At 59.6% G+C, this 14,528-nt stretch overlaps 2 protein-coding genes across 4 annotated transcripts; one reads left to right on the forward strand and one right to left on the reverse strand.

The window, feature by feature from the left end:
* Positions 1 to 5,828: 5,828 nt before the first annotated feature.
* LOC102576115 (uncharacterized) lies at positions 5,829 to 8,870 on the forward strand. Of its 3 annotated transcripts, none has more exons than XM_019496418.2 (2): positions 5,829 to 5,893; positions 6,698 to 8,870. In XM_019496418.2, exon 2 carries the CDS (start codon positions 6,721 to 6,723, stop codon positions 7,894 to 7,896), a length of 1,176 nt encoding a protein of 391 aa, XP_019351963.1. In that variant the 5' UTR covers positions 5,829 to 5,893; positions 6,698 to 6,720; the 3' UTR covers positions 7,897 to 8,870. The 3 variants fall into 3 exon arrangements, with proteins under 3 accessions (XP_019351963.1, XP_006260839.1, XP_006260840.1); XM_006260777.4 differs by lacking the exon at positions 5,829 to 5,893 and adding an exon at positions 5,909 to 5,993; XM_006260778.4 differs by lacking the exon at positions 5,829 to 5,893 and adding an exon at positions 5,953 to 5,997.
* Positions 8,871 to 9,539: 669 nt separating this feature from the next.
* Positions 9,540 to 14,427, reverse strand: LOC102560529 (PHD finger protein 13). Its single transcript, XM_059731215.1, has 6 exons — positions 14,282 to 14,427; positions 14,053 to 14,096; positions 13,299 to 13,391; positions 12,576 to 13,158; positions 11,950 to 11,994; positions 9,540 to 11,702 (listed from the first exon to the last, which is right to left on the reverse strand). The coding sequence occupies exons 1-6, from the start codon at positions 14,310 to 14,312 to the stop codon at positions 11,476 to 11,478; spliced, it is 1,023 nt and encodes a 340-aa protein (XP_059587198.1). The 5' UTR covers positions 14,313 to 14,427; the 3' UTR covers positions 9,540 to 11,475.
* Positions 14,428 to 14,528: the final 101 nt, after the last annotated feature.

The raw sequence follows: 14,528 nt of genomic DNA on the forward strand, positions 1-14,528 counted from the left end.
CTGGAGACAGAGGGACCTGGACCAGATGCAACAGACCCACACTTGCAAGGAAAAGTTTAGGCAAGGGACAGTATATGCATATAGGCCTCCATTGCCCTGACCCTTTCCATTGCCTATGTACCTGTGGGTGAATAAACAACGCTTTGCTTTGCATCACTTTAATTAGGGTCACAGGCCCCAGAGAACAGGGCCTTAACTCATGTTCATCGTGTCCACAGCTGGGAGGGGAACAACGAGAGCCACTTCCAGAGAGTGATGCCTGGTAATGTCTGGTGGCCCAGAGCTCTCGAATGGACAAAACCACCAAAGCGCCCAAAGACAAAGGTACGGACGCCGTTTCTGCCATACGAAAGAACAGTTGGGAAACAGGAGGCTGCCCCTGGGGGGCCAGTCCAAGGGCAGCTGGGCCCTGTCTAGGTGTCCACCATTTGAGAGAGGTGCAAGAAGTCCGGCTGTCACCCTACGGGAGCGCTTGAGAGGGACTGGAAACTCACTCTGCCTTCCCCCGTCTAGACAGTTTCTGCATGCCATATGTCAAAGCGCTGCTGCCAGGAGCACTGTGTCCCAGACTGCTCCCCTCAGCATTTTTCTCTTGCAAACATCACTTCAGTCTTTGCCTGAATTCAGTTTGAGCCAGCTGCTCCTCACCCAGGTGCTAATCAACCGAAGGCATTAGAACAGGCCTGCAATGGCACTAGTTGTGTCTGCGGGATGGGAAACATAGAGCCGAGAGTCACCGGCATTTTGGTGGCTGCATAGCCCACGTGAGCTCACCGTGTCTCCAGCTGCCTTCCCGTGGATCCTGAAAAAGGAAAGATGCAGGCTGAAGAGTGGGGATGCTACAGGTGGGGGATCTGGGAGAAGATCTACGTCACCGGTGTCTGAGTCCATCAGGCAGGAAAGGCTGACGCCAAGTACCGCTGCACCGTCTACCCTCTGTGCCACGTCGATGGGGCAGCAGCAACTTGAGGTCAACATCGCTGAAAGCTGCCGACTGAAGGACCTGAGTAGAGACGTGACCTATACCGCCACTGGGATGACGCTTTTGTTTTAGGCCCGTGAGCACTGCCTTTGTGTTGTGCCCTCCCTGCAGCCTGGTCACAAAGCACCTAGGACACTGGCAGAGATCACGTGACACTGGAGCTATTGTTTGTCCGTGGTTTTTTGATGATTTAGCTTAGGAATCAGAGGCTGAAGGCAGGGCACGTGCTGGTGAGCTCATTCAGCGTTTTTGTGCAAGGACTACCGGACCTTTCAGCAGCTGGCAGGTTTGCCTCTCTGAAGTACTAAAAGGCAGTTGTCCTTTGCTGGTTTCCACCGGCCAGTAGATGTAAGGAACATTTCTCTGCTCATGGGTTGAATGTTTCCAAAGGCTTCATCACGCGGCATAAACTAGAAGTCCATCAGAGTGGTGGGGTGGTAAATCCCATCTGTCCGTTGCCAGAGGTTTTGCCCTGGAAAGCTCACGACGCGTCCGGTGGCCCTTTGGTAGGATGTAAGACAAGGACTCCTTGGAGTTGGTGGTTGGATCCGATGTCGGGGTTATGCAGCCTATGTGGGTTAGTTGGAACAGCTCTGCCAGCAGCGGTTTTATGGTTGTGAGGGAGGATACAATGCTCTTGCGCGGTGGCACGGCCTTTTAAGACATCTTTGTGCTGTTGACAGATGGATTTGGAGCGGGTTTTACACCCGCAGCAGTCTAGCCTTGTGCCCACCACAGTCCTCACCCAAGACAGTCTGTGGGCAGTCTTGGTCAGTATAAGGGCAGGTGGCCGATTGAGCCAAGGATGTTAACAGCAGCAATCAGTCGGCAAGTTTATTTCTTCACCGGCTTGCCATCCCTGCTGCATGGCTGCTGAGTTTAACCTTCTCCGTTGAGCTAAAAAACTTAAAAGAATTACATTTTTTCTTTCAGTTCCCTAATGAGAGGAAAGGAAAACCACAATCTTTGCCTAGAAGAGGCAACGGCTTCTTCAGGACAGCGGGAAGTTAGGATAACCAGGGATACAGGTTGTCTGTTTCTCATGGGGAAATGGAAAAAAAAGTGGATTTTTCCTTTTGATGGAGAAACACGCAGATTTTCCACTTCTGCAAAGAGCTGTCTGCAGGCCGGCAGAGCTCCAGCCTGCAAGGGGCTGGGGGAAGTGGGAGGATGGCGATTAGGCAGGGGGCTCCATGTGCTTGTGTGCACATACACGTGCACAGGGCTGCCAGGAGCCAGGAGAGCGGTTCCCACAGGCGAGTGTGGCAGTGGCGAGCGGGGATTGAGGCCCCCATAGGGAGTGCGGGATGGAGTTGGGCAGGGCTGGGGATGCTGCTGCTGCCCAGCGTGGGTGGTGCGCGGGGCTTAGAGCCTGAACGTGCGGCTGCAGGGGCCCTGGTTGAGAGTGGGACAGGGCCACGGGCAGCTCATCCAGCGGGGCAGAGGGGCTGGCTCCCCGCCGCTGCGCGCACTCCTGGAAGAGGGAGAGGAGGCACATGCCCCCCAGATTTGTGCACGGGGCAGGCTGCCTGCTGCAAGCTCGGGCTCCCCACCCCGCTGCCCTCCCCCTCTGTGGCCCAGCAGGTGGCATCCAGCATGGCAGGGCAGAACAGGTGCCACCATTGGGAGCCCTGCACAGCTACCGTGAGGCACCACCTGCCTGCCCAGCAGCAGCAGCAGCATATACCAATAAAACGGTGTGTTCAATTGATACCTATATATGTATAGAGAGAGAGAGAGAGAGAGATAGTACAGCTTCATTTCAATTGCAGGTCTGAGGTTGTTTAATCAGAGAATTTGTGTTTTTATCAGAGAATTTGCCATTTTTAAACAGAGGAAATCAGGACCCCTGATGATAACCTTCCTTTCTATTCTGAGAGCAATGATCAGATCCACCACACACCCAGATGAAGATGTTGGTCCAGACACCATACGACTGCCATGGGTCCCATACAGATGAGGAATCCAGACAGTGTGGTGTCACCTGGGTGTGCAATACAGTTTTGAGAGCGATGAAACTGGGCGGTTATGGCGCTGCTGGACAAAAGATGTATTAGTTTATCCATGGAGTCTTTATCTGGAGGCTTGAGGCTGGTGTGGAAGACGACTGCTGTGTCACCGTCTCCCTTCCCATTCTCCTAGGATCCTGCTCAGTTTATATTAAGTAGCAGGCCTCGTATGCAGAGTAGAGAGCCTCGTATGCATCATGGCAACAAATGTTTTAGAAGTATTAACAGCTTACACTAATACAGAAAAAATGTTAGCTTATGTTTCACACACACACACGCACGCACGTACGCATGCACGTGCGCATAGGGGCCAGCAGAACTGCAGAGGGGCCCAAGGTGGTTTTCAACCAGGTGGGATTGATGCAATGAAGGTCAGAGGCCTCATCCAAAACCAGATCAAAGATGGTGGTGGGTTTGTGAGTGGCCAACCTTGCATTCATCATTACGAGCTCTTTATCTGTATGACAGCACTTAATTAAAGACTAGATTATGTCTAGGGGGCAGAATGAAGGTCCCACAGGCTACCTAACCTGCCTCAAGTGTTTTACTTTGCAACCTTAATCAATGTTCTTTTAACCTGGATTAGGCTATGCATGACCTGGTCTATTCTGCTAATCCAGGCTAGGGATAAAAAGTTTAGCCTATCTACCAGTATGGATCTGATTCCAACTGACGTATGAGTTGGTCTAGGGGATGGAAAATGAAGAGGGACAAGAAGACAGGGAGAAGATACCCCTCTACCTGGGACCTCTTGAAAGTATATTAGCAACCTTTCACAGAAGCAGGGCGTTGCCTGCTGCGGTCCCCCTGCCTACCTGTGGCAGCTAAGGGTTTTGTGTTGCGTCTGGGTTGACAGTAGTTTTACAAATAGTTTAGATGATGGATTAGCATAGGATAGCTTTAGATAGGGATCTCCTGCCTCAGGCAGGGGGCAGGACTAGACGACTTCTGGAGGTCCCTTCCAGCCCGATTCCTCTCTGATTTCTGTGATGAACAGGAAAGAGAGAGCCCAGAGGATGGCAGCAGGCGGAAAGAAGGACCGGAAGGAAAGAGAATGGGAAGGATTGAAGCGGACCCCTCCTCACCCACCCAGCCAGATCATGCTTGGTGGCGGCCATCCCACTATTTGAGCTCTGCTGGAATGAGACAGTCTCTCCCCACCCGAACTGGATCTTGCTGGGGTGTGCCAGTTCCTCCTTGCCCCTCTGCAACGGGCTGAAGCAGCTTGCCTTCTCGCTTCCCCATCTGGACCGGGTTGGATAAAAAAAGAGGACAGAAGGTGACCCGCGGTGAGCAGGCAGAGGAGGACGTGCCCTCCAAAGGGCAGGACATCCCTCAGCTCGACAGCTTCTTAATCAGGGGAGTAAATCCCATGCAGATGGGCTCATCCAGCTGCTGTGAGGCTCCCATGGCAACTGTTCTTCTGCCTTTTGATATTAAGCAGCAGAAAGCGCACCCGACAAGGATCTGTTAATCCGCTGATGCCTGAAAAGGAATAAGGTGTTCCACCGAGCTCACGTGGCTGCTCGGCCTTGCGATCCAGGGGAGGGGAGGACAGCCTTGTAGCTGGAGAACAGGCTTCCCCTAACCCCTGCTGCAAGGCCGCTCGTAGCCTTTATCCCGTGGGGGATGCTCGCTCTCAAGGGAGCAGGCTGGGGCGCCCTGAAAGAAGGGGGTTTTAGTGCCCACATTGCAAGCAGAGCTCTGCAAACAGGCCACTTCATCCAGCTGCACCAGAACGACATTTCATTGCAACCCCCCCAGCCTCCATGGTTTTATGCAGCAAAATGTGCTGCTTTCTGCCCACGGGGGAAACAACGAACACCAATTTCCCCCATGTGAAAGTTAGTCAACGAATAAAGAAAGCTTGTTCTGCCCAGAGCAAAAAGTAGTCGTTTTCCTCTAAAAGCTGAAGTGTAGAAGGCGACGAGTGCGAGACAGGAGAAAGTTCGGTTCTTGCTGGTGTCCAGTAGTCAAGAGAGAGGGGGGAAAAGAAACCCTTTCCCTTCTGTCCATCCGAGAAGGGACGGGCGGCTTCTCCCTGGGCTGTCCACCTTCACCGGGCGGCGGTGAACCCCACAGCTCCTCTTGGCCGGCGCGGGCTGCCCTGTTTCTGTCTCTTCTGCCAGGGACGCCGCGGTTTGGCCGAGCTGACAGCTCCCTCTAGTGAGAAAATCCACCCCTCGGATTAGCAGAGAGGCCTGGGCGGCTGTGGCGAGTTTCCATTTCACTTCTGACTCTTCAACTTTCTATTCCGACAACCAGCAGCGAGCGAGGACGGGCAGCCTGGCCTTCTCTGCTTCGAAACTGCAAGCCCTCTGATGAAACCCGCCCCTTTCTGCTATTAAAATGAAATGCTGTTATCACACATGCCGCAGGCCCCCGGGGGCAGGGGGGCCACGGCGAGCTCCCGTTGGCAGTGGCAAGTGGGGAGCTCCCGCAGGCCGCCGTGGGGGGATGGCGAGCTACGCGCCGCGGTCATCGGCCTGGTGACTGTGGCCTGCCCGCAGACGTCGGTGGCGGGGGGAGCTGGCGGGGGCGGGGGCGCGCCGCCACGCTCAGAGGGAGCACGTGCGCCCACGTGCCAATGGCCACCACATCCATCCGTCGAGCTATAGGTATCCATCGAGCACAATCTTTGTCCGATATATCGGCAGCGTTAAAGCAGCGTGGAAGCCTGCCGATGCCTCGCTCATTGTAAAATGTACATTTTAAACACCTGCACGTTTGGGGGGAAGGGGGCTGAGCGTGGGACAGCAGCGCTCCCCCGCTACAACGCCAGGCAGCAGCCACGGTCATGCCTCTGGGTCGCAGCCCCGCCCCCACCCTGGGTCACGCCCTCCCCGGGATGGGGGCGGAGCCTGTGACCCCTCCCCCATCCGGGCGGGAGCTGCCGGGCAGGGCAAGCCGGGGCTTGCGAGGCGCGGGGTCGGGTGGTCGCGGGCCGGGCCGGGCGGGGCGGGGCGGCGAGCAGCGGCGCAGGAGGCAGCCCCGCAGCGCGGGTAGGTGCGCGGCTGGGAGCGGGCCGGGGGAGCGGCGCTGCCCGTCCCCGAAAGGCCTCGCAGAGGGAAGCGCCTGCCAAGAGGAAGCGGGCAGCTTCCCGCCCGCGGCAGCGCCCGGCTCTGGTCTGGGAGCAGTCCTGCGCCCTTCGGGCCTGCTGCAGGCGGCGGGAGAGCCGCTTTTGCTTAGCCAAGCTGCTCCTTGCAATCGCCTGGCTCCCTGGGGCTGGAAGGACCCCCAGGCTCCCTCCGCCTCCCCTCCCCCTCCCCCTCCGCTTGACTGCAAGGAGACCCAGGGGAGAGGGCATTTGTGCCTGAAAGCTGCCTGACATCCCCCAATTATGCAGCTGGCCCCATGAAAGATGCACCAAACCCCCCTGGCTTCTCGCCCATGTTCTGCCCATCTGCTACAACAACACCCCAGGCCCAGGGACATTCAGAGTCAATGGCCCTGCAGGTTGTAACCTATTGTTCCCTGAAGGGCCCTGGATGGCCCTGCAAGAGAGCAGGTTTGCTCAGCATCAGGTCTTAATGTGGTTGAAGGAGACGAGTGGGTGAGAGGGGCAGCAGGGACCGAGTGTGTGAGGGGGGCAGCAGGGGCATGGCTTTCCTTGGCTAGGGGAGAGGCACAGAGGTCATTGCCGGGCGCGGGTGCCATAGCTGGTCTGCGCTTTGGGGTGCGTGTCTAACTTCCTTTGTGCCCACAGAGTGTGACCCTCAACGCTGAACAATGGGGCGGCCCCGCAAAGACACCGCCAGCACGTCGTCCCCTCGGCAAGCTGCAGCTGTCCCCAAAGCGACCCCGGCTGCACCTCGTTCTTCCGCCTCGTCCCAGGCCAAGGTGACGCCGGCAGCCACCCGACCGAAGAGCGCTCCAGCCTCCAGGAGCGAAGGCAGTGGCCGGAGGCAGCCAGAGAAACCAGCCAGCGCCCCCGCCACGAGCAGAACCAGGCAAAGCTCGTCCCAGCCAAGTGTCGCGGCAGCGCACGGCAGCGACGCGGGAGATGCCCAGAGGAGCTACAAGGCATCAGCGAGGGGCCCTGCAGCGACAGGGAAGCCTCCCTCCACCAAAGGAAAAGCACCTGCCAGCACCGAGCCCTCCTACCCGGGACGGAGCCAGTCCAGCCGCTCTCAGGCCGTCTCCAAAACCCAGGATGAAGCCAGCAAGTTTCCCCGCCAGCTCATGGGAAAAGATATACAGAAGGTGGAGGAGGAAACCCGGGGCCAGCGGGACAACCCCAAGTGGTACGAGTGGCGGGAGAACCGCATCACGGCCTCGGTGGCGCACAGGATCGCCAACAGCAAGTTTGTCAACAACAAGACCTCAGAGGTGCCCCAGTCTTACCTGAAAGCTGTGGTGAGCTCGGGCTCCAGCGTGCAGACACCAGCCATGTCGTGGGGCGTCCAGAATGAGAAAGTGGCAGTGCAGGCTTACGAGGAGCTCAAGTCTAAGTCGGGCAAGCCGGTGAAGGTGGACGACTGTGGCCTCTTCATCCATCCTGGGAAGGAGTGGATCGCGGCCAGCCCCGACGGAGTCATCAAGGAAGTAGGTACAGGGAAGGTGCTGGGGCTGCTGGAAGTCAAGTGTCCCTACAAGCACAGAAACAAGATGGTCAGCGAGGCCTGCAAGGACAAAGACTTCTGCCTGCAGAAGGAAGGGGACTCCTATGCCCTGAAGAAGAACCACGCCTACTTCACTCAGGTGCAGTGCCAGCTGGCAGCCACGGGCCTCGAGAAGGCCGACTTCGTTGTTCACACCAACAAGGAGACGGCCATCACCACCGTGGACTTTGACGAGGCGTACTGGGACAAGACGGTCCCCAAGCTGGAGAAGTTCTACACGGAGGCAGTGATTCCTTACCTGGAGGAGAAGGGAAGCCCCTCAGTCTGGGCTAAGGAAGAGTGAAGCGGCAGGGATGCGCTTTCACTAGATGCCGCGATCCGTGGGCCAGTGCCCCCTCCTGCCCGTCCCCAGCTTGGGTTGTAGTGCTAATAGAATAAAACATGGACCTGGGTTTCCATCGTTCTTGGCTTGCTCCGATTCTGCGCCAGCAAAGTGCTGCAGGACTCCGCTGAGACTAAGCTGTCCCTGGTTAGCTTAGGGGGCCCACGGGGCAGGACTCACGTCTGTCTCGGCCTCCACAAGGCTGCGTACCCAAGCATTAAGAACGGTTCTGCCCCAGTTGCAAAACACGGCATTGGCAATTCCTTGGGACTGCATCCTTCTCTCAACGGATCACCCTACCTGGCTGCTGGCAAACCCCACCCCCCCAAAAACCGGCCAGTTCCCAAACCACCATCTGTTTCTAAAAGAACTTGGTACCGGGACTCTCAGACGAAAACAGCGTTACCTTATAATCAAGCTGGGCATGGGGTTTATCAGAACTAAACTGGCATTCTAGTCCTTCTTGGAGTCCCCACTCCTCTTGCAGCTCTGCCAAACATCCAGGCTAGGATTGCTACTAATGACTCTAATCACGTTGCGTGACGAGTAATTAAGTGCCTTATTGTCACCTTCAGCCCAGCAGGTATCACCGTATCCACCATCTTTGTGGCTTTGCTATGCCATTTCCTTAAAAGCATCAGCAACTAACCGATTCCTGCCATTACTACTAGGCTTTGGTCTTCCACATACCCCTGCTTCCAGATCTATTGTTTCAGGCTGCCTGCAGACTCAGGAAGACAGAGCATGCATCACTAACATTTAGAAGGTTAATTAAGCAACCAGGAAGTCCCCAGAGGCTCCTTTGGATAGAAAGCTTCTTTCTTTGTGGCTGGCTGTGCCAAGTGTGTCATGGTACATGAAGCTGGCTTCCAGTTTGGCATTTGTTAATTGAAATGGAAACCCCAGTGTCCAAATAAAATGTTTGCTTTGGACAACTTGTTTCTGGTCATCTTTTCTGGAGTTAGAAGTCATCCTGGGGGACGAGGTGGGGTAATGAAATAGAGGGGCTCATTGGCGGGGCCCAGCGTATGCTCACGGGTAAGCGATAATGATCCACAACTGAGGAACGCTGCCATTTCCCATGCCGTCTCCACACCCAGGGCAGTGGGAGGCCATCAACAACCCAAGCGTGCTTCCCAGTGAGTGACAGTGTCCCAAACTTCACCCCAGCCCCAGATCTTTACAAGTCCTGCCTCTGACGGCCTTTGTCCCATCTGCAAGCCAGTCCCAGAGCTCACTTGGCAGGTACGCTCCCTACGCTCTAATAGCCTTGGTTTTTAGAGCTCAGATGACACTCTTACCCCGGGATACTGTCTCAGCCCGTCACCGCTGTAGCATTTCCCCTGCTGCTTCATCGGCTCCACGCCCTTTGCGTACAGTCATTCCTTCCGCCGTGCAGGGAGGCTGGCTCTCTTCCAAACGCTGCAGGCAGACACTTGTTGCACCCACTAAAGAGTTTACTTCCCCCTTCTCGTGCCATCTTCGGGATCCTCGAGAGAACTGCTATCAGCAGAAAATGGCCAAGCCCCCCCCCCAACTCTCCCCTACAGCAAGGAAGGGAACTTCCACTGAGACCCACAAAACTGTGACAAGGCCACAGGGGCTATGGCAAAGATTCTTTATTATATACACCTCACTCCAGCCACACTCCACAGGGCAAAGACCAGAAATTTGCTATTTTACAGATCAATAAAAAGTGACTAAAAACTAGAAAAGTGTAAAGCACTTGAGGGCCTCGGCTTCCCACAGCAGGAGAGGGGCACAGGGAGCGTCCAGAGGAGTGGTGGAGCCATGGGGAAAGCAGCCCCTGCTCTCCCCACAAGTGGTCCCATGCAACCAGATGTGCAAGTAGGAAAGACCCTGGTTTAGAAACGGGCCCAGCTTTGCGGCGTTGGGGTCCTTTCGACCCCCGCCCGGTTCCTTGAGGTACAAGAGGCAGAACAGAAGGTAGAACCACGGCTAAAGCCCCACGTCTCCCGTGGAGAAGCGCACACAGCACAGAAGGCACATGGGTCTGGGTCTTTGGAGAGGTGGAAGGAAAGGAAGAGAACGTGGGATCCAATACTTAGTGCACGCGGAGCCCTGCGCCGCCCACAGTGAGGGTGACAGACATCCTGCCAAGAGACTTGAGGGCTATCGCATCCAAGAGCAGCGAGTTGCATAGAAGATGAGACTCAAGGCACAAGCCCCCAATCTGGAGGCATGTGGAGTCTCAGTTTCCCCGGGGAGGGGGGGGTGCCTCGCTGGCCACCAGTATGGAAACTTGGAGGGAGGGGGCTGCCTGGAAGTAGAAACCTCACCTGCTTCCTACTCTCAAAGCTTGTTTCCCCGAGACCCAGCAAACTTTGGGGACAGAAGCTCCCCTCTCCCCGAGTGCACAAGGGAGCAGCAGGAGGAGAGCCCCCAAGGAAAGAGACTGATCCCAACCCTCCTTCCACAAAGCTTGCTAGCCCCTTCCCAAACCCACGCCGCTTAGCTCTTCTGCCGGAAATCCCTTGTCCCTCTTGCCCAGGGACTCCAGTGCAATTGGAAATTCCAGGCCGGGACCCAGCCGACAGCTTAGCAACAATCACTCGGTAATTTCTCTAAAAGTGTCTGTTTTACAAATTATTTACAGTCTCTCTCCAACACTATTTACAGTAACTGCACACAGCCCCTTCCCCTACGCCGGAGCTGGCAACTTTGCTCAGATCAGGGGGAGCAACCCCCCTGCAGACTCTAGAAGAAACAGGTCTGGGGAAAGGGGCACTTCAAAGCTTCAGCCCAAGCACCTTGAACACAGCACCTGCCGAGACCGGGCTCTTACTTGTTAGGTCACCGCCTCCCCGCAGGAGGCTAGGCAGACTAGGGGGCTAGGCAGACCGCCACATCCCTGCACTCAGCGCTGCTTGAAAACACCCAGCCCAGAGCCGGGCAGGGGGACACCTCCCCTTCCCCACTAGAGCTGCCCCCTCCAGGACCCTGGAGCAGGAAGAAGCTTCTGCTGCTCTAATCTAGGCTTTATCTGCTCTGTTGGAAGAAAACTTCAGTCTGGGGCCATCACAGGACACCTTTCACCAGCCCTGCAGAGACTTTAACAGGCCGTCAGGGCCAAGGAACAGGCCTGAGCTGCAGAGAGGAGGGGACATGTGCACTCCACTGAGATAAGGGTCAGCAATCCCCACACCACGCCACAGGGGAACTATTTGGGCTAGGCTCTTCCAGGCTACCGAGGGAGGCACCGAGCCGTGCTCCAGTCGGAGCAGGGTTGTCTGGCCAGCCTCATGCACTGGCTTCTCCTGTGGGCCCCCCTCAGTGTCTGCAATGCAGCGGTAACTGCTCCCTGAACTGCACAGCCCGGGGCAGGGAGAAAGGTGGTTTCTCCTGGAGCCAACCAGGTTCCTGGTGCTGGGAGCGCAGGGGCTGTGTCCAGCACAGAAGCTCCCCTGCCCCAGCAGCGCAGGCCCTCCCCGACAGTCACCGGGTGTTGATTGTCTAAGCCAAGTTGGGCTGCAGTCTTAGAACGACAGGGGTCCCCACGCCCTCACGCGCGAGGACCACTCAGTCACAGAAGCGCTTGCGGGGCACCGTCCGGGCCCGGTTCGAGCGGCGGATCTCCTGCTTCGCGTCGCGGCATCGCTGGCAGATGAAGACCTCAGGCACGTTGGACTTGCGGATCTTGGCGCAGGAGAGGTGGATCCAGGTGGTGCACTCACTGCACTCGATCATGGGCCGCCCCGCGAAGGGCTTCAGGCAGAAGCAGGTGATCAGGTCCCAGGCGTCATCCTCTGGTGAAGAAGAGACAGACCCCAGTCAGACAACGGTGCCCCCGCACGCCTGATGACTTGGACTGAGGCAGCGAGGGGGAGGGGATGCAGTGTCCCAAGGGAGCAGTTGCTGCAAGGAGTCAGCGCTGACTCCCACGCATCGTCAGACAGCAGCTCCAAGTCAAACCCCAGCCTCTTCCAGCCTGGCCACCCTCTCTCTCCACATGCCCAGCCCACCCGCCGCTGGGGGCTCTAAGCTCTCGCTCACCTTCTGCTTTGGTGGTGGGAGCCGCTGTAAATTCCCCTGATGGCTCTGGAACAGAGAAGAGACATTTAGCTTGGCTCAGGGGGTTCCCATGAAATTCCACTTTGGCCAGGCCTTTCCTAGGCTGCAAAATACAGCCCTTGGCCCAAAGGAAAGGGAGATCCCAAGCCCCAGCACCCCGGCCCCAAGCTACTCCACAGCATGCCCTATTTCTCTGCAATTATAACGGCCCTCCTACCCCGCTCCCTCCAGCAGCGGTGGCCAACCTGCACAAGGGGCCCGGGCAGAACAGGAAAGGGACAGGCAGCACAAGGGCAGATAGGCCAGGGAGCAGAAAGCAGAGCAGCACAAAGCAGGAAACAATACACAGCAGCAGGTGAAGCAGTGGAAGGGGATGGGAGTGGCACTCGGGGAGGATGCAAGTCTGGTGCGTGCCACACGTGCCAGAAAGGTGTCTCTCTGGCCCCATCACCAGGCTGCGGCTCTAGGGAGCTCCTCCTGCAGGCAGGGATGGTGCAACGTGGCCAGCTAGGACAGAGCAACCTGGGGCACCGCCTGGCACCATGAGAAAAACCCTCGCCCCACGCAGCCCGCGGGCTCTGCCCACACGAGCTAGCTCAGGAGCTTACTGCGAGGCTGGGTGCTCACTCCGCTTGCGTCTTCTGCTTTGCTTTGGTCCGAGGCATTGGAAGAGCTGGGGCTGCTCTCCTGCTGCTCCAGTTGAGGGTTGCCGCCGGCTGGCGTCTCCGTCTCTGGCGCACAGTCCTTTTCCTCCTTGATGGAGGCCTCCGGGAGAGACACAGGCTGGAGCTTGCCAGCCGGGGTGACGGGGGACTCCACGTGCTCTTCCTTCACGGGCGGTGCCGGCCCCTGCGGGGCAGCTGGCTCCCCCCACCGAGGCCAGGCATCCCCCAAACACTGCGTGCCGGCCGGTGCCGCTTTCTTTTCCGTTTCCCGGTCTAAAACAAGCTTCTTCACAGGCGGTTTCTTCTTCTTGGGGGGCTGGGGCCGGGCGCTGTAGAAGCTGGGGGCGAAACCGTGGCAGCCGAGGAGCAGGCCGTCCATCCCCACCTTGTGCCTGGCGCTCCTGCTCTTCCCGTCGTCCGGCAGGACCTGGGACTCGGAGTGCGACGAGGCCCAGCTGTCGCTGTCCTGAGTACTGCCCGTGCTGTTCTGGGGGCTCATGCTGCCTCCAAGGGTCCAGGGCTCGTTCTGCAAAGGAGACGGGGAAGACGAGAGAAACTCAGCGAGCCCCAGAGACCCCCGCGCGAGCGGCAACAGGGGAAGGAGGAACGAGGGACCCAGGAGCGCCCCGAGCAGAGGGGGCAGATCCCCCGTCAAGGCGCACTGACCTCCTGCGGGTACGGGATGTAGCCGGCGTAGGCCAGCACGAAGGTGCAGAACTGGTTGAAGTCCTCCACCGTCCTCTGCCGCTTCTGCGGGGGCTGCAAGGGACGAGGCTGCCCGTTACCGCCCCGCTCCGCTCCCGCCCCGGGACCAGGAGCGCGGCACCGACTGGAGTCGGGGAGGCGCCCAGCCCCCGCTCCCCAAACCCGCCCAGAGCAGCATCCCCCCCCCCCCCGGGGTGCTCCGGACAGGCTGCGGGGCGCCCGCTCCCCCCCACCCCCACCCGGGAACAAAGCCAGGTAAGGGCGCGGCGCCGCCCGGCCCCGGCCCCTGCCCCGCACCGCACCGCCCCCCCGGGAACCGGACACGTGCGGCCCGGGGAGGGGGGGGGGGCGGCTCCCGGCACCGGATCGCTCCCAAGATGGCGGCCGCGCCCGGTCCCGCCGCGGGGTCAGTGCGGGGGGGGGGGCGCCCGCCCCCACGGCAGTGCCGTCCCGTCCCGCCCCCCCCCCACGCCCGCGCGTGCAGCCCCCCCCCCCGGCGGGTAGCGACTCCCCCGCCCCGCGACCTCCCCCCGGGAGTCCCCGCCCCGCCCCCGCGTGTGTAGCCCCCCCGGGGGTAGTGCCCCCACCCCCCGCCCGCGTGTGTAGCCCCGCCGGGGGTAGTGCCCCCACCCCCCGCCCGCGTGTGGAGCCCCCCCGCCCCGCCCCGCCCCGCCCCGCCCCGCTCCGCTCCCTTCCCTTCCCGCGCCGCGCTCACCTCGTCGGGCGCCGGCGAGCCGGGGCTGGGCACGGGGCTGCTGCCTGCGGGGCACGAGCGGGTCAGCGCCGCGGGCCGGGCCCAGGACCCCCCAGCTCCACCCGCCCCCCCGTGGGAACCCCCCCCCGTTCCTCCCGCCCCCGGGCCCCCGGGATCCCCCTCCAGCCCCGCCCCCGGGAGGCCCCAGCGCCCCCCGGCTCCTCCCGCCCCGCGCCGCGCCGCGCCCCACCTGCGAGCTCGTCGGCGAAGGGCCCGTCCATGCCGCGGGGTCGGGTCGGGTCGGGTCGTCTCCCTCCGCTCCGCGCGTCCGCCCGCCCGAGCCGCCGGCGACTGCCCGCCTCCCTCGCCCGCGCCCGGCCGGGGCGGAACCACCTGGTGGCGGGAGGGGGCGGGGCGCGCTCGGGCCCGCCCCGCGCGGGGTTGGCGCCGCAACAGGTCGCGGGGGCCCAGCCGCACCCCCCCCCCCCCGGGCAGAG

Source organism: Alligator mississippiensis, chromosome 7 (genome assembly GCF_030867095.1).
Source record: "Alligator mississippiensis isolate rAllMis1 chromosome 7, rAllMis1, whole genome shotgun sequence".
Lineage (NCBI taxonomy): Eukaryota > Metazoa > Chordata > Crocodylia > Alligatoridae > Alligator > Alligator mississippiensis.